This window comes from Physeter macrocephalus, chromosome 15 (assembly GCF_002837175.3).
Source record: "Physeter macrocephalus isolate SW-GA chromosome 15, ASM283717v5, whole genome shotgun sequence".
Lineage (NCBI taxonomy): Eukaryota > Metazoa > Chordata > Mammalia > Artiodactyla > Physeteridae > Physeter > Physeter macrocephalus.
This window is the reverse complement of record NC_041228.1, coordinates 32,686,265-32,713,964: the sequence shown is the minus strand read 5'-3', so window position 1 is coordinate 32,713,964 and position 27,700 is coordinate 32,686,265. Positions and strand designations below refer to the sequence as shown.

The window sequence follows — 27,700 nt, the reverse complement described above, 5'->3', positions numbered from 1 at the left end:
GCATCGGCAGGCGGACGCGCAACCACTGCGCCACCAGGGAAGCCCATCCAGTCAGTTCTTAATGATCATTTCTAAAAACCAGAAGAGACAGAGTTTGTTACCTAAAATGTTCTGCTTCTTTGGAGTCTCTCTTTTAGCAGGATCTAATTTTCATTATTGGCTACTAAAAAAAAGTTAATCTGTGAAGTGAAACGTAGTCTATATTCCTGTGGGATTTATGGTGGGCTTCTCAAGACAGTGATAATCAAGCCTATCATTTCAAGCCTTATTTTTGTAAAGATTGTGCCATGGCTTCTGCCTAGGAAATGAATAGCCTCCTGCAAAGAATATAGCTGTTTGTAAATTTCCATTTTTATGAATCAGCACACTCTACCTAACAGGTATTTTGTGGTGAAATAAACTTCTTCTAATTACCTATTTTATATATATATATATATATATATATATATATATATGTCTCAGGACCCTGTTTATTCAGATCAGTTAAGATCTGATTTAGTAAAGTGAGGCACTATGCATACTAGAGTGACTTCTGTGCTTTTCCAAGAAATAATTGAGCTCAAGACCAATATAGAGAGAGGTTTGGAAGAGAATGTATTGAAAGTAACACATGATTAAAAGCCAGAAGAAATTATTTAGAAGCTTTAGCAGTTCCAAAGAAACTATTGTCTAAGTGCAAATTATCTTGCATTAATTAGTGTTTAACCCTAAAATATTTGACTATTTATAATCTGTTAATAATAAGCAATCTGGGCTTCCCTAATGAAAATGGAGGCCCGCGTACCGCAAATAATAATAATAATAATAATAATAATAATAATAAGCAATCAAATGGTGCAATGCAGACTTGTTAGTTTAGAGCTGATCAGCATAGCCCTATGGCAGAATTCTATTTAAGTAAATTATCTTATGTCCTGAAAAATAAGTTCATTTCCCAAGAAGAGCAGTTATCCTAGAAAAATGTTCATTCCCAGAATTAAGTCTAATGAAAATTTTCACTATAATATGTATGAACAAAAAAATGTAGTTTTACTGTAAAAGAGAAGCTAGGATGCTAAAGCAGTTAAAAGATTCTTTGTTTGGGAAGTTTATTCATAGGTAAGAGTTCTTTCAATTGCAGGCAGTAGTGAATGGGCATTTATGAATTCTGGTGGAAAAATCAAGGATCAACAGTATCTGCACTGAAAGGATAGGGTCATTTGTTCCATACTGTATAATATCTCTTTGGCAGTACATTATTTGGTTCTAAGTGAAATACGTGGTATATGCATACTTTGTGAAACTGTAGGTCAAATGCTATTCTGAATCATGTTGTAATGTTACATTACATGCTGAAGGAAAACTCACTGAGAGCTTTTGTGACTCAGAAATTCCAATATAAGAGAGCATAATAATCCTATTTTGATAGGAAAATTATAGTATGCACACTTTAAATTTTAAAAGGGAAAAGCATTTCTTGCCATTTGAACAGTAGTATCTCTTTATCTTGCTAACAAAAAAAGCTGAAGATTTATTTATTTATTTATTTTCTCCATTTTAAATGTAGACCCTAATACAAAAGTGGTTCAGCCAGTGCCACATGTGAGTATCATTGAAAACAGAATTGCTGCTCTATCTGCTTCACTTAAATGTAACCTAAGAACTTAACTTTCTTGAGATGAATCCTGGAATTTAACACTGAAAAGATCCATGTGAAATTTTTTTTCAAGATCTTACGTTCAGCTTTTGGTTTTCTTTCTGTTAGCATGGGTCAGCCAATGTAAAATTGTGCATTCCTTCATTCCTTCAACAAATATTCCTTGAATTCACCTACTGTGTGCAAGCATAGTACCAGGTACTGAGGATACAGCAGTGAATGAGACAGACACATGGTACCCATCATCATGTGAATTAAGACCTGGCTGTAGAGACATTTAACCTATAATCACACTGTGGAGTGGTTGAAAGGAGTTAGCACAAGGAAACACTTAGGGAAACAGGGTGAAGAGGGGTCACACAGGTCCACACTGAGAGAAGAGTTTCTCTCTCCATCTCTCTCTTCCTTTCTCTCTGCCTCTGTCTCCCTCTTTACTGAATCCCCTTTAATCCCTATTTTCCTCCCTACATCTGTTAGGATGGTTATTTTATTATGTTTAATGTATACCTTCAGTATATCTATGTGCTCTTGTAAAATGTGCATTATTGTTTTATATATACATATATGTGTTTATGCATTTTTAAGTTACATTCCCTTTTTATTTTTCTCATTGAGCATTATGGTTTTCAGTGCATCTGTGTGTACATTTATCCCTATATTTCTAACTGCTGTGTAGTATACTCCATGGTATACATTTACCACATTTTTCCTCTCTGTTCTTCCAACGCTGGACATCCAGATAGACTCCAACTCCTGCCATCACAAATAACACTGAGATGAATATCCTCATTTATGTCTCCTTATAAGCCTGGGTGAGAATTTCTTTTACATATATCTATATATACCTAGAACTAGATTTATCGAGTTGTTCAGTGTGTGTTTAATTAATTTGGCCAAGTTCTGTCAGCCTTTCACCAGATCTGCTGCTCTAGTCTACTTTTCAAACAGCAGTGCATAAGAGTCTCTATACCCCAACATCCATGCCAGCAATTGGCATTATTTCCTAATTTTTAATATCAAATACAAGTATTTCTGATCATATGAGTGATGATTAGCATGAGTGATATTAGCAATGAGTGATTTCTCATTGTTGTATTAACTTGCTTTTCTCTAATAACTAATGAGTTTGAAAATCTTTTTATACCCATCAATCTTTTTGTTTGCTCTTACATGAATTGCCTGTTTCTAACTCTTGCTCATTTTTTTTGTTGGGACTGCTATCTTTATCATTTTGGTTTTCAATAGTTTCTGATATTAATTCATTCTTTGGTTTGAGATATTACAGAAAATTTCTGCAAATCTATCATCTGGAAGGTTTTTTTTTCATTATGAAAGTGGTGGGGTAAAATCTGGAAGAATCCAGAATCCCTCAAACTAGACTCTTAACCATTAGGCAGTATAGGCATAGTGCCTAGACCCTGTGAGGATCTTTAAATGGTCTTTTTCACAGTAGCTGCAATATTTTCCAGACTGCTTAGAATAAATTCCCATAGAAAATGTCAATATTATGAGAGTTTTCTTTTCTTCATATTACCAAAATGCTCCTATATTCCACTTTTGTATTTGATTCTTTGTTGCATATGATTACTCTGTAACCTTCAAATACTGTGACTCCAAAATTCATATTTTGGAGAAAGCAAGGTTTCTGCCAATAGTTTACCAAAATGATGAGCATTTAAGATTTCAGAGTTTACAAATATTATTGTGCATTATTTATACTGTATGATCATATAATTTTTAAAATCTTCATAGTGTTTTGTAATCAATGATAATTTTTTTCTCAAAAACATCTTAATGTCAAGACTGAATGTAAAAGTAAATCAAACAAAGTGTGTTTTGAGCTATTACTACATATAAAATACTATGTTAGACACAGAGTAAGGACATGAAGGTGAATGGAAATAAATTCAAATAAATAAAGTATAACAGTGTTCCTCTTAAAGTTCAGTTGGGCATATTCACTCATTCATTAGCAAAAATAATTTATTGAATATCTATTACATGGCACAAAAAGTTTCCTGTCATAGGTATTCAATAAGTACTTGAATGAATGAATGAATGAACATAATTGTAACATAGCTTTTAATACTGTGTAGTAGAGACAGACTCCAGATACTGTGGAATCTCAGAGAAGGAGCATTTACTTCCTCAGGAGATTAGAACTTGTTCCCTGGAAGATACCTGAACATATAAGTAGAAAATGTCTAGGTAAAGAGAAAAGGAGGGAGGAAGGCATTCCAGGTATCCCACCTTCAAATACATGTGGGAGGTAAGTAGTAACCTGGAAGGTGCATGGCACCTCACACAATCCAGTATTGCTAGAGCTGGGAGTCAGAGGCAGGAAGAAGCCAGAGAGAAAGAAGGATAGTAGGCATGCCTTTTAGGCCAAGAGAAGGAAAACCACTGAAAAGTTTTTAAGCAAAGCAATGTGACATGGGCTAACTTGCTATTTAAATAGATCATCTGGCTTCATGAAAAATAGATTGAAAAGTACTTGGATTAAAGACAGAGCAACAAATTAGGAGTCTTATATAACAGAAGTGAGAGATTGTGAGGCCTTGAACTTGGGATGAAGAAGAATCAGTTTCATAGATATTTAGAAGGTGTGAATTAGGACTTGATGATTTATTAGATATAGATGGGGGTGTGAAGAAGAGGGAGAAGCCAAAAATGACCCCAGTTTTCTGCCTGAGGGACTGAGTGAATGAATGGTACTGTCACCTGCTAAGAGAGGGAGTACAGAATTAGGAGCAAGTTTGGCAGAGGATGAGGCATTTGGGGATATTTTGAGGGGTTTATATCTCTAGAACTTTCAACTAAAGATGTACAGTAGGCAGTTGAAAAAGAAAAGTTCAGTAATAATGCAGGTAGACTATGATAAGTACCCAAAGAGCGAATGAGATAAAGGGATTTCAGAGTAGGAAGGCATCACTATGGACCAGGGGATTCAGACAGCTGGTGGAATGAAACTGAATCTTGAAGGACAGGCACTGTATATAAGCAGAGATGCAGGAGAGCATTCTGACCAGCACACATTCGTGTCTTTAACAGGCTCTGTATTTACAAGGCTGCTGGGACGACCTTGAATTCATAAGCCTAGGACTGGGAGGAAGGCAACTTGAACTGGATGATGATGGAGATGCTGTAGAGCAGGACCCTCTTCCTTAGCGCCCTGACTCACAGTCTAAAGTGTGCTGTAAAGAGAGATGTGATGAAACTGGGACCCACTTGATGAAAGGAAGTGGGGAGGGGCGAGGTGACAAGAGACACTGCCTAGAAATGGCAATATTCAGAGTCAGACTAGAAGCTCTATCAGTGATGCTGAGGGTCTAGAGGCTGAGGGTATGAGGAATCCAATAGCTTCCAGCTCCAGGATAAAGGAAGAGTCATGGTTGCACTTAGCTCTGGCACAGCAGACAGGAGGCTTTGGACAAGAAGACGAATTCCCCACCCTAATAATGGGCTCACATGAAAGAAAATAAGAAATGAGAAGCAAAAAGGTATGTGGGGGGCAGTGAATAGAGTAGCAAAGTTTGATTAAAGCTGTACGTGTTTGAAAAGTAGGAGAGACATTGGAAAGTTCTTTTTGTCGGAAGCCCTGAATTCCAAGATTGGTGGAATAGATTTTGTGCTATCAACTCGCTGAAGGTTTGTTTGTTATTTTTCTTAGAAAGAGACTTGATAATAAATCTATTCTATGAAAATGTACCTGGCAAAAATGTCCAGAATGGATTAAAAGAGAGGGACTGGAGGCAGGAATGCCAATGAGTGGGTTGTGAAAGAATCCAGACACAAATAAAGAAGTCTGGGGCCAGGGCATATGAGGACTGGAAGCTGAAAAGAAGAAATATTTATCGTATCAATTTGTAAATCTGGGTTGGTACCAGCATCAATAGTTATTTTTATCTTAAAACTATGCCAAAGTGCACTGAAACGAAGTTTTAATCCTAGCATAAGAATTGATTTTTGAAATAATTTCAAGAACATAATTAGATATATTTGCTTTGTCCGTGTGTGTGTGTGTGTGTCTGTGTGTGTGTGAATGACATAGATTTAGGATCATAAATACATACTTAAATTTATGGGAATTTAAAATTGCTAGGTGGATCAGTGCATTCCAACACTAATTTAGTAACAACACTTCAGGTTTCTATATTCTATATTCTTTCAGAACTATCACAAAATTTTCAAAATATTCACAAAATAAACTTTAACTCACTTCAGTTTGATATGTGTCATTAATGATGTCTAGGAGAAGGAGATGGTCATGAAAGCAAATGAACAATTTGAGGGGTATAAAGAATTCAGCATCACAGGTTTAAATGATGATATTGGATTAAGACATCTTAGAAATACAAGATTTTACATTTCTATTATATTTAATTAATTAGGTAGCAAATGACACAGTTAATTTTTAATGTATTCAGTGTTTAAAAAATTAGCTTGGCTTCTAGTACTGAACACTTCATATGATGAAAGTAAGAAACATGTTTACTTTTGATTTACTTCCTGATAAGTGGAGGTAATAAAAGATGTGTTCAGGGCATCCATTTACTTTGCTGAATTGGGTAAGTTAGAACTGCATTCGGTAGAGCCTTTTAAATATCAAAAAAATGTAATTTGTAAGTAATGATTTGGAATGCTAATGAAGAAAAATCAATTTCAAGAGCCACATCCACAATAATAGTAGTCAGATGATTCATTCACATTCACCACAGAAGCTGGTGTTAGCAGTTTTCATTTTAACCCTTTTCTTTAACAGAATAATGAAATAAGAATTTGAGTATGCCAGTTGGTAACGAACAGCTCCTTTATCAGAATTTATTTAGGTAAAATAGTGTCCTTAGAAGCAAATCAGTGAACTAGGCCCCGATCATGGTGGTAGGCTCTGGGAATGCAATAATATCATCAATAAAGTACAATTTCTGCACTTAAGAAACTTAGTCTTATGTATATAAAAATGTAGTTGGCATAGAAACACCAGCTGTTAAAACAGCAAAAGTAATTAGAAAATACCATTTGATTTATGGAAATTCACTTTACAGCTAAACTTTTATGATACAAAAAGACCTGGTTTATTGGGACATCAAAATTGTACAGGTGTTAAAAAAAATTAGAATAGATCTAAATATGCTAAGTAAACTTCTTAAATTTTTAGAAAAAAAATGAAAGCTTTTGAAAGCACTGTAAAGATAAAGATTATAGGGGACTTAATCTATCCCAAAGGATAGGCAGCTACGGCTGCCATAATAAAATACTACCGACTGCATGGCTTAAACAACAGACATTTATTTTCTCGCAGTTCTGGAGGCTGGAAGGCCTTTCTCCTTGACTTGTAGAGGGCACCCTCTTGCTGCCTGTTCACATGATTTTTTCTTGGTGCATACACATCCCTGGTGTCAATTTGTGTGCCCAAATTTCTTCTTATGAGAACACCAGTCATATCAGATTAGGTTTGAACGCTTCATACAGCTTCATTTTAACTTAATCACCTCTTTAAATACCTTATCTCCAAATGCAATTACATGCTGACATACTAGGGGTTGGGACTTAGACCTATGAATTTTGAGAGAACACAATTCAGCCATAACACCTATGAAGTGGCATTATATATAAGAGATATGAATCAATAAATTTTCTTCAATTTACTAGGACCAAGGATGGAATGAAATGTAAAGGGTTGTGTCTCTAAGACTTCCATGACCCTGGAAGTACAGGAGGTTAGGAAGCATCTTTCCAAATATTTAGAAGAGAAGTATAATTGATTGACTTCATGTAAAGTTGTACTTATAGACAGAAATTATACCAGTACATTCTCAAGACATTTTCAGATCTTAAAGTTATTGTCATTCTTTCCAATCCCCCAAATACAAAACGATTTATCAGGCCTAGAAACTACAAAAAATTTGTGGTAGTAACACACAATATAATTATCCAGTTCTTTTACCAGAAACAAATTAATTTTGAGAATAGAAAGTTACATACAATTTTTAATACCACAAAATTTCATTATGTAATGTATGTCTATTATTATATCCAAAAAAGAATTATATAAGAAAAGATGTGTGAGAGGGTTTTTTTAAATAGTAAATTTCTTAAACTGTTATCATGTCTCATAAATATATTATGACCCAAATGCAGAAACCTATTTAAATGATCAGGTGGGCTCAGCACTTCCCTGGCAGTCCAGTGGTTAAGACTCTGCACTTCCAATGCAGGGGGCACGGGTTCAATCCCTGGTCCGGGATCTAAGATACCATGCCACAAGGCGTGGTCAAAAATAATATTAATAAAATAAATTATCAGATGGGCTCTAAGTTAAGAGAGCAACTTAGGACCATATAAAACCAATTGAATTTTCTACACAAGTTTTAAAAGTTATTTTTCATGCAACTAGAAGCTATAATTTTAAAAATTACACTAAATGAAATGATTGAAAGAATTCATCCACTAGGAACTACTTCTGAAGCATTCAGTTCAAACTTTGCCTTTTTGCTTTGGTGATTTATGTAGAGAATGGCTATAGCTACTTCTCACTGAGTAAGGGAAGAGGCAAAACCAATCGTTTGAATATTTTAAATTGACACTTGCCACGTCTTCAAAGTTGTCCCACAGTCAATGTGGCAGGAGTAGTCGATGCAGCAAGACCCTCCACCTTCTACTCCACCCACATGAAAATGCTAGATAAAACATAGCAGAATCATTTGGGGACATAAATTCATCCTGAATCCATCTGGCCACTTGAATAAAATCAAATCTGTGAGCAGTTATTCACATATGGACTTACATTAAAATATAAGTAAATGTACTGTACAGTATTCCACATTGTGGACCTGTTTATGTATGTATACAATGTTAGGGGGAAATTCTGAACTTCTGTAAATACATGTGACACTTTAATAATCTTTGTGATGTTCACATCATAGTCATGAAGTAATGCAAACTACGTGATAAACATACGCCCTGAAAGTGGAATGAATCACCTTGAGATGGCTGCTTTGTCAGGCTTGGTTTAATCAAGAACCTGTCTTGTCCAACGAAATGCTGTTAGGTTAATGTGTAATATTTGTGTGTGGTGTTCTCCCGCTGCCTCAAAGGAGTGTTTCACAGAGGCTGGTGTTAAATTTCTTATATAGTATTAATGAAATTTGAATATGTTAAAATATATGCACAGATAATTCTTTAACATACAAATGCCTGTCTTAAAAGTGGGCCCCAACCCCTCAACCTCCGCCTGTAGAACACCTCTAGAACACCTGATTTTTCAAAGAAATTATTTGGCCTTTGTTCATTTTTAGAGGACAGAGAAAAGCTGTAACAGAGCTGGTACTCAGGAGAACTGAGCTCAGAGAAAAATCTCAGGAGAGCCTTGTTTATATGTGAGAAAATGTACCAGTTCTTCCCTAAATTTGCCTAGGTATTTTTAAAAATCACTTAGCTCTGCCTGAAATTTCACCAATTAGTTAAGGATATTGTTTGAAAATGAAAATATGTCTGAAAGATGAATCCATTTCACTAGTTCATGTTAATCTTAAAACCGGTCTGAAGGTAGCAGTGTATCGAGAGTAGAAGTCTTAATTGGAAGAGGAGAAATATGGAGCTGATGACTTGGAATTTCTGAGCTTCACGCTCACTGTTAAATGAGATCATTCTCACAACAACCTACAAGATCATTACTATTATTATGTCCCATTTACAGATGAGAAAACTGAGGCACAGAGTGTTTAAGTAATTGCCCAAGGTCATACAAATAGTTATGTAGATGGGATCAAATAATATAATAATATTATTAAATTGTGAAATGTTAACTAATAATAATATACAATATTTGACAGCCTGTATCATGGTCCTGAGGTTCTGAGCCTACCACCACTGTTTTTCGTCGTAAGAATGCGATACTTTCTCATCAGTAATAGCAGCTCACTGCATAAATGAGTCACAGCTTCTTCAGGGAAGCAGGTGTTAAGTTTTAAAGTCCTCTTCCAGCGAGTGATTGTTGTGTTAAATAATCTCCAAGTTGAGATACAGCTATGAAGAATTCCTGGCCAGAGATACAGTACCTTTCATGAGACCTGGGAAAACATGTTTGGTAGGAATTGACTAACCTTTACATAGTTCTCTTTAAACTGAAATATGAGAAGCAAGGAGGAAAGGGTCTATTTAAAATTGCAGAATACTTTCTGGAGTGGATATCACTATGGCAAAACAAGAAAAAACACAATGGAGAAATATAGTGATTTTTAGAGTAAATAACAGAAACTGGACACCACACGGAAGTCTTAATGGGTAATAAGGAAAACCATTTAATATGAAGAAGTAAATATAATCCTAGAGGGAGGTCATGCTGTGTGTTTGTGTTTTATGTAATTGCAGTGATAGAAGGGTAGTAACATGATCCCATATATATTTTTAAAAGATAATTCTGGCTGCTTTATGAATAATATCTTGAGGGTAAGAGTGAAAGTGGCTTGGAATAGGTTTAGAGAAATGGATAGATATGAGATCTATTTTAGAAGTAGAATCAATAGACTCTGATGATGATTGGATGAGAGAGGCATACAGTATGGGAAAATAAGGAATAAAAGAGGTTGTTCAGATTTCTGGTTTGAGCAACCATTTGGCTGATGATGTCATTTATTAAGAGAGAAGATAAGAAAAGAAGTAGATTTCTGCGGGAAAGAAATCAAAAGTGTAGTTTGAGAGGTCTGTGAGATATTCTGGTGGTGACGTCAAATAGATGGTTATCAGCTCTGAAACTCAAATGAGAGGTCTGCACTCAATAATAAATTTGAGTGAATACAAATGGTTATTAAAACTGGAAATGGAACTGATCATATGGGGGAAAGTATAATGAGAGAAGGTGGTCCAGGTTGTGTTAAAGATGTTAAAGGTAGAAATTTGATAGAAGAGATGAAGTCAGCCACTAGGGTTGATGAAGAGATGCCAGAGAAATGGGAGAAAAACTCTTAAGAATGTGATCCAATGGAAGTCAAGAGAAGATAATGCTTTCAGACCAGAGAGTGGTCAACTCTGTAGAATGCTGCTCAGGGAGCCAGTAAGATGAGGACTTGAAAGTCCCATTGGACGTGACAACATAGTGGTCATTTTGGACCTTCTAAAGAGCAGATTTACATTCAGTTTATTATATTTTTGTTGGTTTATTCTTTCTGAGTCATTTTGTGCCTCTACAATTTAATGCCTCTCTGAGTGTGTGTGTAATAACCAAAGTAATTTATCTTCAGATTTCCCCTTTAGTTCTATTTTCCTGTTGAATACTGTGCTTTTCCAAACTTGTATTTTAGAAATGTTAGTCCTATAATTTTTAAAATTAATATCTCATGATCTTGAAAGTGTGGCATTATAATCAAAACAGGAATACTTAAGCTGTCTTTGTTTTGCTTTGGTGCTCATATTTGAAATGCTTTTGAGCTGCATACACATGTTCCAAATACATGCTAGTGCATCATTATCTCTATTTTTAATTACATAGCATTACTTGATCTGTTTCCTTAGCTTTTCTATATTTATCAGTTGAAATAATAATAAATGAGTAAAAGTAATAGATTTAATCCATGGTCAGTTAATTAGTAAATGATACAGTTTACTACTTCTACTGCTTAGCACTGTGCATGGACATGGTGGCATTCAGTAAATATTTATTTAATATTGTTCAATAACAAATGTTTGAATGGTCAGTTAGTTCTACTAGGCTAACAATCAGTTGTCTTTGTTAAACACTTTCAGTAGATTACCTTTTGATAGGAATATATTCATTGACCCTTTACATATATTTTTTGTGAACAATTTTTCAATGTGCAGGAATGTAAAAAAGGTTTAAACCCATAGTTTAACTGTCTAGGCTTCATCAGATCCTATCACTAATGGATGTGTAACCTTTTATCTTCCTTATACTTTAGCACATAAGAAATGGGGACTAGCACTGACAGGTTACATAGAGATGTTTTAGACATGAATGTATAGGTTTTGAAAAAATACTTGAGAGAAAGTCATTGTATAAAACAAAAGTATTATGCATTAGACTGACATAATGTCTAAAAACATGGGAAAAACTAAACCACGGGAAATAAATGTCAGAAGCTGAGCATTTAGAACTGTATATGGAGTTTTCAGTAGACCAAAGTAATTGTTTTATGTTTCTTGGACTGTCCCTTAAAATTGGAATAAATTATTTTCAATTGTAGTAGAAGATGTTAGTAAGCTCGAGGAGTATGTAAGGGCTTGCTCCCTCTAGAATGACTCTGAAAGAATGAATTCTAATAGGTGTTTAACGTGAAACATTAAAATTCTAAGCAGTGGTCCACAAATGGACGACAAACAATGAATGGAGGCCAGTACAGATAAGAAATTTACAGGAAAAGTTTTTATAGAGTTTCTTATAATATTGTTGACACAATCAATAATTGTTTCTTCGGTGGTATTTTTTTTAAACCGGCATGCACACAGAACATTATAGAAAATATAATTTGGAGAATTTTTCTTAGAGTTATTGTGACCATTATAGTGAGAAATACACATTGATAATAGATTCTCATAGAGTTATTTAGTCTCCAGTGCTGTTTTACATTTTTCTTAATGGACTCCACTATGGAAAAAAACTATGATCTTTCTTACAAAAACTTGTATTAAAAGGAGTACTGTAATGTGTGAACACAAAGAGGAACTTCAGTTATAGGGGGACATTTCCATCCCCTCATCTATGTCAAAAGTGCATCCACAGAGTGGTGTAAGCAAAGGAGACATGGTGGTTTGGTAAATCCGGGGTAATCACGGGATCCGAGTAATAATGAACGAGGTTGAGAGTAAAGTTGGGATAAGACTGTGGGTGGAGGTGAGACTCAGATCTAAGAGTAAGGAGGTGAGTGGAGCTCTAGTTCTGCAAGGATGGGGGCAAACTGTGTCTTACAAGGTTGACAAGGGGCTTGTTCACTCACACTATGACTTCTCATTGACTCCCAAACTCTAGGGCTCTCTGACAGGCACCTTCTAAGTGGCTGTAGAAACCAGAAAACGTACCCTTTGTCAGCTGATCTTAGCCTATAATCTGAAGTTGAGAATAAAAGTGAATCATTTTAATAAATGAAATTAGAAACAGAACCAAAAATGTTATTTTGGTTTAAAATTGCAGTCACCTTGAATTGTGATAAAATATGTAACAATTACATTTTTTAAGATCACTGTCCTTGAAAAGTGTCTTTCAGTGTTTATTCAGTTGCAATACAAGATTTATTAAGATATAAAGTTTGTATTTTTGCCTCACCCAGAGAACCCCTAATACGCTGCCTTCATAGTGTGAAATACACTATTATTTGAAATGAAATTAATAGTTTGTAACAGTGAGTTGTGAAGCAGTGACCTTCTTCTAGATGTTAGATCAAATGCCAGATAATCACAAAAAAATAAGTAACAGAACAGAAAATAAAGGAACTCAGAAATTCTATACCACAGTTTTTCTCTGTCCAAATGCTGATAAATGGTGGCTACATTACAAATAAACATTTCTGGAAAAGCTTTTTGAATGGTGTGGCCAAATTTAAGTATATATATATATAGATAGATAGATATAGATATATACAGTTGCATTTTTAGTTATTTTTTAGGCTGTGAATCGAGACTTCCAGCTCCTCCCTAAATGTCTTTTCCCAGTTTGGTGTCAAGTATGGGAAAGGAGCTTGGGATTTGAAACACTATTCTGTTAGGCTGAGTTGCAGAAGAAGTTGCCAAGCAGAAGAATCCAAGTCATAAAGCAGTGGTCAGGGAGAAGCATTACAGAATATCCCCATAACTAGAACACATACTGATTTGCCTTTTTATAATTACTTACGTTTCTTAGAGATTTTTTGTATGACACCACAAATTTACCTCTTACTGAGACTGTTTTCTCTGGGAAATAAACCTCTGTCTTCTTAGACCTGAGCTTCTCATCTTATTGTGGGAGTATAATAAAGCATATTAGATGGAACCATTTTGAATTGAATTTTAGGAGGGAAACATGTTTAATCTGTATTGCTGTTTCCTATTATGAAGTTTCATATCAACACGACAGATGAACTGTTACTTTAAAGGCATCTTTAACACAGAGTACCTTAAGTGGGTGTCAGCTGATAAGGAGTTGCTTAGTTTGGTTCCTAAGTCGGCCACTTTGCACACAATCTTAACTGTTTACCAAAGGTACTGAGCTCTGAATAGAACTTCCTTCAGGCAGCAATTCACTTATGCCCAATCTAGGTGATGTTTGACCTGGATCTGTATACCATGAATGTTTTTCCTGGGCTTTTTATTTTTGCAATATACTATTTAAAATCCTGCAATTTTTAATGCTTTGAGAGAACCCTCATTCTTTTTTACTGCCTTTGATTTTTAACAACTTTAAATAACTTTGTTATAAATTTTATGCCTTGATATATAATGAAAAATAATTAAGGTGCCTGCAATTTAAAAGTCAACTGGAAAATTAAGCCAAATTTCTGTGAAAAATGTTGTTTTCTATTTTTATATCAGCATGGTATCAAGCAGTTTAAACAGTGTATAACCATTTATATACAACAAACATATGATTCAGTTAAACTAAATGGTAATCAGAAGTCTTTTATGCTATGTATGTTGAAGTGAATACATGAAGCTTTAGCCAGTAAAAAAAAAGAAGGAACAGTGACAAGTAGGAATTAGACTTAATTGTAATTAAGAGAATCCCTCTATTTTCCATGCATAGCTAATATTATTCTCATCACACTGTGGTGTAAGGAATTAATGAGTAATGAGTAAATGAATAGTGAATGAATAAATTAATAATGAATGAATAAAGCAGTTTAAATGAACACACTTTTTATAAATATTGTATAGTTACTGGCATTGGCACCTGAAATATATATCTAATTTTTAAACCTTGCTGTGTATTTGGGCAGAATGTTTACACTCACAAAATTGTGATGCTATTGATCTCATAACGATATGAGAAGTTGCTAGGTGATGTTCATCTAGAATACCAAGGCATTTATAATAGAAGAAATGTTCCTTCTTTTCTCTCAAATGTTTGAGAATGTTACCATGACTGTGTAAATTTATCACAAAGCCAGAGCACTGGCTGGAATAGTGGAAGAGAATATTGGAGCTGGAAGTTTCTCAAACTTGGAAACCATCCTTGCCATGATCACTGTCCTAAAGGACTCTGTGTGTATATATATGGACTCTGAGAGTTGGGTTTTCTTATTTAATTTTTATTTTATATTGGAGCCTAGTTGATTTATAATGTTGTGTTAGTTTCAGGTGTACAGCAAAGTGATTCAGTTATACCTATACATATATCTATTCTTTTCAAATTCTTGTCCCATATAGGTTATTTCAGAGTATTGAGTAGAGTTCGCTGAGCTATACAGTAGCTCTTGTTGACCATCTATTTTATATAATAGTATGTATATGTTAATCCTAACCTCCTAATTTATGCCTCCCCCCACCTTTCCCCTTTGGTAACACTGAATTTGTCTTCTAAGTCCATGAGTCTGTTTCTGTTTTGTAAATAAGTTCATTTGTATCACTTTTTAGACTCCACATATAACTGATATCATATGATATTTGTCTTTCTCTGTCTGACTTACTTCACTTAGTATGATAATCTCTAGGTCCATCCATGCTGCTGCAAATGGCATTATTTCATTCTTTTTTATGGCTGAGTAATATTCCACTGTGTATATGTACCATATCTATCCATTCCTCTGTCGATGGACATTTAGGTGGCTCCCATGTCTTGGCTGTTGTAAATAGTGCTGCAGTGAACATTGGGTTGCATATATCTTTTCGAATTATGGTTTTCTCCAAATATATGCCCAGGAGTGGGATTGCTGGGTCATATGGTAGCTCTATTTTTAGTTTTTTAAGGAACCTCCAGACTGTTCTCCATAGTGGCTGCACCAATTTACATTCCCACCAACAGTGTTGGAGGGTTCCCTTTCTCCACACCCTCTCCAGCATTTATTACTTGTAGACTTTTTGACGATGGCCATTCTGACTGGTGTGAGGTAGTGATACCTCACTGTAGTTTTGATTTGCATTTCTCTAATACTTAGCAATGTTGATCATCTTTTCATGTGCTTTTTGGCCATCTGTATGTCTTCTTTAGAGAAGTGTCTATTTAGATCTTCTGCCCATTTTTTGATTGCGTTGTTTGGTTTTTTGATATTGAACTGCATGAGCTATTTGTATATTTTGGAGATTAATCCCTTGTTGGTCCCATTGTTTGCAAGTATTTTGAGAGTTGGTTTTGAATAAAACAAACCAAAATATATCCACAGATATTTCTATTTAGTATAGAATTATTTGCTGTAGAGCGGAATAGTCCAAAGTGGCAAAGGTAATTGACATCAATTGTGAAGACTGAGGTAGAGATGAATTCCTATATTATCAAGAGCAAATGTGTATCAAGAAGAAAGAGGTTAATCCAGTCTGCAGTGTGGCTTTATAGCCTATCCTGAGCAATTCCTATCTCTTTTAGCAACCAGCCATTTCTGGGTTGACTGGATACTCTAAATAGTGACGACGGAGTAGCAATAAGAGTCCTTTTTCTATCTCTTTTTAGCATATCCACTTCTAGGTCTTATTACTTGTTTGTTCCAATACTTCCCCAAAGGACTTACTTTGTCTTTCCTTCTCTTTATTAGTAGTATTTTGCATTCTCATCATCATCACCTACATCATTTCTAGCATAGAAAAGGGCAAGGCTGCCAAAGGCATGAGTATTTCCCAGCTGAACTAATCCATGGTCTAGACACTACGTAACTACTTCACAAAATAACCTTTTTATGCATTCACATCAGTTACCAAGCCTCTATTTCAAGAATAAACTAATTTAACATACTTCAAAATTTTGGTGATTTATTTTGGCGAGGAAACTATTATAAAAACTGATACATAAATGACATGTAACTTTCTAGCCCTGTTAAGAATTGATGAACTGAAATACATATATGGCTATGTAATATTAATATGTTTTGATTAAAAGGGCAAATATGGATTTAACATTGGTATATAGTTAGAATAAACATTATGGCTTTTAAATATATTTTTTCAATATTTATTTTATTTTGAACCAAATAATTTACTGCATAGTTCATATTATATCTATCATCTATGTTTTGTATGTGTTTCATCTGTGCTTATGTATATGGTATGAGACACCTGTGATACAGTGTATAGGGCACTGAACCTGAAATCAGAAAATCAGTGGCTCTGCCACTTTCTAATTAAACAAGTCATTTAATATTATTGAGTCTTTATTAGCTCATCTGTAAAGAAGAAATAATGATGACACTCTCAGGATTGATGTATGAATTAAGTGGCGTAATTGGTGTGATATGTTTCATATTCATCGAATAGAATGCTATGATTTTTTATGCAAGTTATATCAATCTATATATCTTTTCTTCAAAAATATAATTTTCTTATACAGTAGTGGAATCTTTTTTCAAGGCCAGAATTTGCATTTAGAAAGCAATTAATATGTATATTTGTGAGTCACTTTTTCTCTGATTATTTTGGATGAGTAAGAAAGTTATAAATATATTATAAATAATTTGAATACTAGACTATAATTGTTCTGGAATTACACTTAGTTTTATATAATGGAACTATATAGTGGCCCATCATTTGAAAACTACATCCAAAGCCATTTGAATGTTCTTTCTGGTATGGAGGAAATGACATTTCCTATCTTTTATCAGTAGTTTCTTTTTTATATAAATTTAAAAATTCCTTTAGGGTTGGTAGTTCATATATGGGATAAGGAATAGTAAATCAACTTTTAAAATATATGTAAACCAGAAATATTATTTATATAATATTTATTATATAGGAAAACAGTTGAGCATAGGACAAAAAAAAAGTGGAATTGTAAGTTTTCTCAGTAAGTTCAGTATATTCCACAAGTTATCATTCAAGACTAGAAGTCTCTTGGCCATTATTGTGGTTTGTCTCTCGGATACCTGTGTGCCAATAGTCTTCTTTTTCTTTGAAGCTTTTTTCCCTGAAATAAGGTGATTTTCTTCTTTCTTCTTTAGTACTTCCTGTTTCATTCTTTTATCACTTATCTATATCTCTCAAATTCCAACTATAGGAAAAAATATCAAAAAGCTTCCCAGGACAACTTTGTTCTGAGACTGCAAGAGAGAAGTGATGCTCATGAAGAAACAGATGCATCTGGGCTATTCCAGACTAACCTCTTCTTGGTGCATAAAGTCAGGTTATTAACATAGAGAAGGCAGGGCCCAAGCAACTTGAGTGTGACCACTGATTGAGTTCTTAGATTCCCTATCCCCATGCAGTCACTAGTAGAAACCCAAGATAATTCCCTTCCTAAGTGACTTTCAACTATCATTATGATGTCCCTGGGTGCCAAGATAAAACTTTTCCACCCTTGGCCAATTTATTTTCCTAGGATTTTCCTACTTAGTCCCTCTTCCTTGAAACGTTTCTCTTGATCACAACTTAGTACACACATGTGAACACACACAAACACACAGGGGTGCATACATATTCATGAAACAATACTGCAATTGATACAATAACTACATGGGCTACACTCTAATATTTTATTTCATTTTATTTTTTAGAATGCTGATCATTCTAATGATAAGTTATTTTCGTGACTCACTAAAAATTTGTGACCCACAGTTATAAAAAATACATTAGATGACTTACAATAGTCCTTTCAGTTTCCAAAATTCTATGATTCTCTTTATTCTTATAATGAAAGTTTCATTTAATAAAAACATTTCTATTCTCTGAATAAAAGCAATATGGTATGAAAAAATACTCATAGAGTTCCTGGTTTTATCAGTGTCTATTGAAATGCTGGTATTTTAGGAAGGTGAATAATGAGTAGGAAATTGAACTAAGAGAGAGTTGTAGGAATATTAATGAGAAACGACAAAAGCCTATTAGAAAAACAGAAGCAAGAAACCTGGATGATCCTAAGTCTAAGCAACCAAAAGTTGTTATTATGTAAGAGCACTCTTATTTGAAAGTTTCCTAAGTTTTAGAAAGATTTGGGAGGATTATTACTTGAGTGCATTGTTTTGCACTTTCTAAATTGTGATGTGCTATGGCCAAAGCTGTTAACATACCTAGAAGGCCCTGTGTGATCTGTCCCCTTCTCTGCTTCTTATCTCTCTGACCTCCTTTCCTTCCTACTCACTCCACTCCAGCTACCCTGGCCTCTTTGCTGTTCCATGGACACCAGGACATCATATCTTAGGGCCTTTGCACTGCAGGCTCTCTTTGCCTCAAACTAACTCTCTTCCTCACATATCCAAATGGCTTACTTCCTCAACTTCTTCATACATCTATTCAGATGTTGCCTTGTCAATGATACGTACCCTGACAGCTCTTTTTTAAATTGCAGACTGTCGCATACCCCTTAACTTTATTTTTTGCCATTTTCATTTATCTCCCTTTTAACACTATATAATTTACTGATTTACTGTGTCTTTCTCCCCCTACCAGCATATAAGTTCCATGAGAGCAGAGATTTTTATCTGCTTCGATCACTATATGTCCTAGGTGTTTACAAAGGTACCTGACATACACTGGGAGCTCAATTACTATTAATTGAATGAATTTTTGTATTTCCCAGTACATCAAGCAAAGAACTTGTTCATATATAGTACTCAGGAAATATTTATTGTATGAAAGAACCATTTTAGATTGTATAATTTACATTTTACAAAACACTTTTGAAATCCCCTAAAACACACAGCCAACAATCAAGCTATGACATGGTTAGGACTGGCATCATTGTGCCCTGCCTTCCCACCTGCCTAGATAGGGAAATTGAGAGGTCTAGTGACTTGTCTAAAGTTACAAAAAGTAGGACAGTCTTCTAACTTATGCTAAAATGGAATTACGGTTGCCTTATGTTCTGGGATAGAGATTTGCAGTTTGCAGAATGTGACGTTATTTCACTTATAAACTGTTTTGTTTCTGGTATGTCTGTGTTGCTTCCAAATTTATGTTAAGAGGATGTTACCTGTTATTTAGATGCTAAAGCCTTACAGTGTTCATTGTCATTCTTAGCAACAATAGGTAGCAGATTATCTAATTTGGAGGGGAAAAAAAGCATTAAAAATTCCCAAAATTAAAGCAAAATTGATAAACATCACAGTACTTTTTTAGTGTTGGTTCTTTTTCAGGCTCTTGATATTTTTTTAAGCTTTTTTACCTTCCGTTGACTTTTCAATCTTTTTAAGAAAGAAGGTAAACGAGAAAGCTTTAATTCTAGGCTTTCATGGGACCTGTTAAAAATTGGGGAGCCTTTGTTTTATGATTTGGAGAAAATTTCAGTATTTCCTATCTATGCCTGAGGAACGTTAACAAATTTTAAGTGAGACTGAGGAAAGTGACTACCAAAATTTGCCTGCGATAGTTCCCACCTGCGATGCCTAACGTATTGCGTCTAATTAACGACCATTCCCCGGTGTTAATCACGCCCGGGAAAGGGAAGAAACGGAAACAGCAGGAGCTCCTCGGGGCCCAGGGTTGCCCCGAACCTGAGCAGCGCGTTCGGGCGCTGCCAGCCCGCCTCCCCGTCCGGCTGCTGATTGGCGGGGACCTCAGCATCAGCAACATCTCCCTGCGAGGGGAGGGCGGCCACGCCGACTCGCAGCCGCAGCCTCCGGGCACCTCAGCTCCCTCCTGGCGAGACCTCGGACTTTCACAGCGAGCAGCCGCGTCCCCGCTCGCCACCGCCTGGATCCCCACCTCGTACCCCTCCCCAGAAGAGTGGAGGCCCCGGCAGGCCAGGAAGGCCACGTCTGGTCCGGACCGGGTCAGGGAGGCAGGGGCCAGTACCCCAGGGTCCCGCGGCGGCATCCCGGCCCTCGAAGCGCTGCGGTCGCCGCGCCCCAGCCGCCAAGACGCCTCGTATCTTGTACCGCGGGAAAAGCGGGTCTTCGTCCAAGATGGGCCGGCAGGGCTTGGGGGGCGCCGGCGCCGCGGGGCGCTCCATGCAGCGCTCCCAGAGCCGGAGCAGCCTCTCCGCCTCCTTCGAGGCGCTGGCCGGCTACTTTCCCTGCATGAACTCCCTGGAAGAGGAAGAAGGAGGTGAGCCTGTAGTTAGTGTGTCTGTCTGTGTACATCTCGCGTCTCGGAAAGTCGGCGGCTGGAGGGTTGACAGGGTTGGAGAACTCCAGGTAGCAGTGTCCCTACCCCCTCCTCTCTGGGGGACTGTGGAGCGTTTACCCCCAGAACGCCAGCTGAGCCGAGGAGAAGTTCTGTTGATTGGTTATTTGGGGAGCTCCACAGGCGCTGCCTTGGGAAGAGGCTTTCCTAATGAAGTTGAGTTAAACAGTGCTTGGCAGTTGGAAGAGGACGGAGACTGGTGGGAGGCAAGGCGGCCCTGTTGGGTGCACCCAACTCTCTTTTGTTTTCGTTTACTCCCGCAGGCTTGGTACTAGCATTTGATTTCGAGGACAGAAATAATCAGAACTTAAAGGGAAGAGCAGCAGCAAAACTTTGAAACAGGAATCGCAGCCTGTGAACACTTAAGATCCAAATGAGGGGAAAGGGTGATACGATGGACAGGTCAAAGGTTGATAGTACTAAAGGAGGCCGGTTTGTGCTGTGGGCCTTTGGAACTTCGTTGGCAGGCGCAACACTTTGAATCTCACCATTGGTTGTTTGTCTCTGGGGTTTGAGTGATGTCATTATAATTAAGCTAATGAGAAAAACGGCGAAGGGGACTCAAACTTTTCACCAAGAGACTTCAAGTCCTTCATAAAGTTTTCAAAACATACGTTTTCTTTGTGAAGAACTTTCCTATAAGATTTAACAACTAATACGAAAAACATAATTGGTAAATCAGAGTAAGATCTGACTGCTAAATGATAGCATCCCAATATTTGAAATGCTGTTTATTAATTTATTGATAAGCTAGTTGCAAACTCTTCATCTTTGCACGCACGTATATCCAGAGTGGGTGGGTTATATCATCATCATGTTACCTCTATTATTGTATATATCATTGTATAGAATAGGATTTATTTTGCTTTTATTCTGTGACAATCAATGATCTCTTACTAGGAAATCTGTAGTGACCCCTGATTTAGAAGAAACTAACTACCTGCTCTGAGAACAGGTAGAAATATTTTTTTCCCTATTTTTCCCAGTGGAGGGCAGGGAGGAAGAAGATGGCTGATTAATAATATGTCTGAAAAGTGTTCTTTAAGATAATTCACTTGTTAGAGCTATCCAGGTTTCTTCTAGCTTATTGTTGCAATATCAGTTTGCACTAGATCAGTACAGGTTTAATGGTAGGGTACTTCTCTATATAAATGTGACTTTCAATTTTCATACTTATCTTTTGCTGTTCTTGTTTGTACATTTACAGTTTGCTCGTTTTCTACTATTAAATGTTTAACATTTCAGGAAATGTAAGCAAGTCAAGATATTAGAAAATCAAATTGGGTACATGAATGATCATAATTGTAGCTAAAACTTTCAGTATCAGCTATTATCCAGGCACTATTCTAAGAACCTGACATGCACTTAGACTTTTAGGCCCATAACAGCCTTATGAGGCAGTGCTTTTATTATCTCCAGTTAACAAAGGAGGAAACTGAGGCAGAGAAATTCAGAAACTTGCTCAAGGTCCCCGAGATAGTAGGTAATAGTTCGCATATGAACCCAGGCAGTCAGCAACACAATCTGTGCACTCAACCCAAGCTATATTCGTTTATTATTTGCATATACTTGGCCACAGTCACATACCTAGTAAGTGGTGAAACTAGAACTCAAAGCCAGGTGTGCCTAAAAATACATATTTAGATAAAACACATTATTATACACTCATTTCTCAATTTTTAATTTTTACACCAAATCTTCAGCCTTGACTGTGCTTCAGTTGAACTATCATCATTCTTTCTTAAGTTGTAGCTAGAGTTAATTGGATTTACAAAATGCCATCCTAAAAGCCTTTTTGAGACAAGAAAAACTTATGTAAATATGAAATTTTTTCAAAATTTAAAGTACATTGACTTAACCTGGGCTCATACAGACTAATCCCAAAGGAAATTCCTACATCTACACATGGGAAATTGGAACAGATTTCTATCCTATAATATGGTTTCTTGAGTCGCCAAGACAAAATGAAGCCAAAGTAAGTAACTAAAGAGGAGGCATTCCCCATAAAATAGAGGTCTTTCCACTGGGGTGTAGTCATTTTACAGCCAAGAGAAGAAATCCTAACTTTCTTCTTTGATTTTGCTATACTCCTACCACCCTTGAAAGTCCTGAGATTTTTGAGGGTATTTCAACATACCCTGCAGAGTTATAAAAGTTAGAAATCACTGGCCTGGAGCCGTGCTTCTCTGCAATTATTTTCTCTCGAGACACCCACACAGGACACATAAAGTTCATGTGGATAACATACTCTCATAAGTTTACTCAGGACTATGTTATTATAGTCATAACTGTGATACCCATCCTAATTTATAAAGAAAATACATCACAACAGATGATTTTCACACAGGTTGAGAACAGCTTTTCTAAAGAGAGCAGGGTCTACCAACCAGTGTGATTTGACTGGAGTAACTGATCAGTTCAGTAAGTCAATCTCATTTTACAGCTTCTCTCTCTCACTCTCACACTCTCTCTCTCTCTCTTTTTTTTTTTTATCTTTTCAGATATAGTGCAATAGCTAACTAATCTCAAATGTACTCTGCCTTCCAGTTCCATATTCTCATTTTATTCTTGGACAGCACATCCAGGCATTACCATTCTACACAAGAAGTGCTGAGAAATTTATTGAGACCATATTCTTTTCACTCATTCATTAATTCAGAAATATTTATTGAGGCTCTGAGATGGGTTAGTTGCTATGCTAGTCCCTGAATTAGCTGAATATGCTCCCTACCTTCTTAGAGCTCATAGTCTAATGGAGATAGATATTAATAGGAATAACTATGTAATTAAAACTGTGACAGGGCTTAGGAGGGTGAAGTACAGAGTGCAATAAGAGATTATACAAAAACCTAATTGAGGAGTTAGAGAAGGGTAGGTACCCTGAGACAGTGAGGGTTAAACAGTGATAGCTCTCATTGCCTCCTGCACACCTTTGAAAGTAATTTGCCCAGAGTCCACGGCCAGTAAGTCGGGGAGCTGAGATCAAAACCCATAATCTGGCTCTGAAGTTTAAAATCCCAACTACTCTGTGTGTTGTTTCTTCGTTATTATACTGCATTTTCTTGTAATATGCTGTGTTTTGAAAATCAAGTACAATAATAATAGTTACCATTTATTGAGCACCTTCTCTGTGCCGTATACCTTTGATTTCATGATGATTCTTCAAGGAGATTATCATTTTCATTTTATATATGCGAAAACTGAGATTTAGAGAAATTAAACAACTTGGCCACAGATTATAATCTCAGTGGGGCTGACTTAAGTGAGGAGGAAAGGGACATTCGTATAAGCAAAATAAGTTAAGATTGTTGACTGGTCTTTGTAGCATCTCTTTTGTTTGCTTGCAGTTCTTTTTTATTTTACTTTACTTTTTGTTCTTGGTCTCGGGATATATTCCAGATAACTGTTCTCCAAATCTCTGGGTAATTTTTTTTCAAGTAAAAGTAAGGATAATAGCACCTACATGTTCGGTAACTGTTTATAAATTATGTTTACTTATCATTGAGCCCTCTGAGATAAGTATTAGCTTCACTATATAAAGTACTTGGTCCCAACATTGAATCCACCTCCCTAATATAGAATATTACTGTATGTAGAATTTTTAAACATGACAGATAATTCTAAGAGAGAAGGAACCATTGAAATGGTTACTCTTCCTAGCAGGAGAAGCAAGCCTCCCACCCATAGATCCAAGGGCAAATGGTATGGTCATATAATGTAGGGAAATTGCACATATCCTAATATTTGTAGTTCTGGTTTCTCAAGCTGTCTTAAAGTGACTTGTGTTTCTGGGCTAGTGATTCTTGTTCAGTAATGTACATATAATATATGATGAATTTGATTTGCTTGATTTTATGGGCCTTCCTTCTTTGTTTAAAATATGGCTTGGCAATTATACAGAAGAAGAGATCTTATCATCTTAAGGTTATTTAACTGAATAAATTAACTTGTTTAATTTCTTTTACATGCCACTATCTTGAAAATTAAGTTACAGGAAAATTAAGAAACAAGAATCGTTTAAAAATCACCAGAAAGGGCCTCCCTGGTGGCGCAGTGGTTTCGCGTCCGCCTGCCGATGCAGGGGAACCGGGTTCGCGCCCCGGTATGGGAGGATCCCACATGCCGCGGAGCGGCTGGGCCCGTGAGCCATGGCCGCTGAGCCTGCGCGTCCGGAGCCTGTGCTCCGCAACGGGAGAGGCCACAACAGAGGAAGGCCCGCATACCACAAAAAAAAAAAAAAAATCACCAGAAAAACTGAGGAAAGTATCTTTACAGGTGATAGTGAAGCTATGAGGAATTAATATAAAAGGAACTAAACAGACTGTTACCGGAAGACCTAGTTAACTATCCCCCACTCTTTAAGAGGCTACGTTATCTTATTCTAATCCTTTTGTAAATAATACACTTAATTCTTTTTTAATTTAATTTTTATTTTTTATTGAAGTATAGTTGATTTACAGTGTTGTGTTAGTTTCTGCTGTACAGCAAACTAATTCAGTTATACATATATACATTCTTTTTTATATTCTTTCCCATTATGGTTTATCACAGGATATTGAACACAGTTCCCTGTGCACTTAATTCTTAATAAGCAGTCCCATTTGATTAAAATGTAGCTTAACCCTTTGCCCATGCTCCACTGGAATAAAAAATTCTCCATACACTTAAATATAATCCTCCTAAGTACAGACATCATGTCTAGCACAGTAGGTATCCAGTAAGTGTCTATTAATAATAACAGTAAAAGAATTACAGTATATAGTTCTACCATTCTTTTCCAGCTGAATATCAATGTTACTGACTGCTGGCCATCATATTTATACTATTTTAAAATTATAACATGTGATCTAGACTTACTAAAATTTAGTGATCATAGTTTTTGTACATTTTCAACAATGCCAATATTGGGGACAGGACATGGATAGACAATAATAGTCCAAATATGTGTCTTTTCTTAGGGGATATTATTTTTCCTAGATTATGATTGGTTATGTATAATAAATCATTTCTTATACGAGTCCACATCATATTCAACAATAGCACAATTTTTATATTAGATTTACATTCTAGGTCGATAAATGAAGCAAAAGAATTTGGAATTTAAAAGGATAAATCAAAGAACAGTTCCACTCAGAATGCTTATCAGATATTACATTTTTATTCTAAGATTCAGAATCTTTCACTGCCAAGTGTCCAAATAATACCCTTAAAGTAATTTAAATTTAATACAAAAGTCAAGTTAAACCCCAATTTGCTATCATCCTTGAGCAGGTTCACTAAATTCAAAAAACTAGAAAGGGGGACAGACTTTCCTATGGAGACATCTTGTGTATAATGACTTATAAAAGAAACCCACTAGTAAGTTTCACTAGCTGTAATGGCAGCTTCCAGTTGCTGCCAAGGACTATGGTTAAGTGCTCTCTGCTGGTCTTCATAAACCCTTATTATTGACCAGAAAAGATCATTCTGTATATTTGTTCTATCTCATATTGTAATGGTATTTGATTGGAGAGGAGGGGATTTACCTAATGCCATGTATATATAATACTATTTGATCACCTGAAGAAAAAGCTAACACAAAAATGATAATATAGGTTCTACTTTTAAAGTATCATTTCTTTTTTAAAAAAATTTATTTATTTATTTCTGGCTGCGTTAGGTCTTCGTTGCTGTGCACAGGCTTTCTCTAGTTGCAGTGAGCGGGGGCTACTCTTTGTTGCTGTGCGCGGGCTTCTTGTTGCGGTGGCTTCTCTTATTGTGGAGCACGGGCTCCAGGCACGCGGGCTTCAGCAGTTGCAGCACGCAAGCTCAGTAGTTGTGGCTCACGGGCTCTAGAGCGCAGGCTCAGTAGTTGTGGCGCACGGGCTTAGTTGCTCCGCAGCATGTGGGATCTTCCCGGACCAGGGCTCAAACCCGTGTCCCCTGCATTGGCAGGCGGATTGTTAACCACTGCGCCACCAGGGAAGTTCCTGCAGTATCATTTCTTAAGGTTTAGATTTTGCCTAATGAGACTAAAATGAAAGGGTCATTTATTTTAGCTATTCCAGCAATCAGTTGTTCTCTTATTATTCCTGTAAGTCGAGGGCCAGGAAAGTAACATACATCAGTGAAGTAGGCCAGATATAATACAAAAGGGAAAATGCAGGAACTCTGAAAATCTGGAGAAAGCTTATCCATCCAAAAAGGAATGGTGAATACTCAGTTCTAGCTAATTGATGCCAAATTGAATATCAGCCCAGGGTTGGCAAATTTATTCTTCTCTTTTCCCTAAGAGAAGCTATAAATCTGAATGTTTACTTAAAGCCTTTACATTTTAAAATGTTAGTGCCTAAGTGAAAAAATTTAAACATTATTAATTGAACCCACATACCTATTGACCAAGTGTGGCTTAAATGTGTGCCACCAGTTGGCACCTTCTGCCAAGGAAATGCTTCCTTCCCAGCTTTTTTCAGTTCTTTTTCTTCCTTCCTATTCTCATTATCACCTTGATATCATTAGTCCTTGATAATTTAGGACTGAATTAGTCCATCTTTGAAATCATTTTCAGTTGGAGAAAAAGCTAACACAAAAATGATAATATCAGTTCTACTTTTAAAGTATCATTTTTTAAAATTTATTAATTAATTTATTTATTTTTGGCTGTGTTGGGTCTTCATTGCTGTGCGCGGGCTTTCTCCAGTAGTGGCAAGCGGGGGCTACTCTTCGTTGCAGTGTGTGGGCTTCTTATTGCTGTGGCTTCTCTTGTTGAGAAACATGGGATCTAGGCGTGTGGGCTTCAGGAGTTGCAACACTCAGGCTCAGTAGTTGTGGCCCGTGGGCTCTAGAGCACAGGCTCTGTAGTTGTACCACACGGGCTTAGTTGCTCCACAGCATGTGGGA

General features: G+C 36.3%; 1 protein-coding gene across 39 annotated transcripts in view; it reads left to right on the top strand.

Annotated features, from left to right (window-relative positions):
- Positions 1-27,700, top strand: part of RIMS2 (regulating synaptic membrane exocytosis 2) — a 566,717-nt gene that overhangs the window by 518,923 nt on the left and 20,094 nt on the right. Inside the window, exon 1 of one of the 39 annotated variants that reach the window (XM_007106225.3) lies at positions 20,292-20,743. The exons of 37 other annotated variants lie outside the window; for them this stretch is intronic. In XM_007106225.3, coding sequence (XP_007106287.1) covers positions 20,602-20,743 — 142 coding nt within the window. In that variant the 5' untranslated portion in view covers positions 20,292-20,601. Of the gene's footprint in view, positions 1-20,291; positions 20,744-27,700 lie in introns of those variants that run through there. One more of the 39 variants, XM_007106224.4, reaches the window with a different exon arrangement.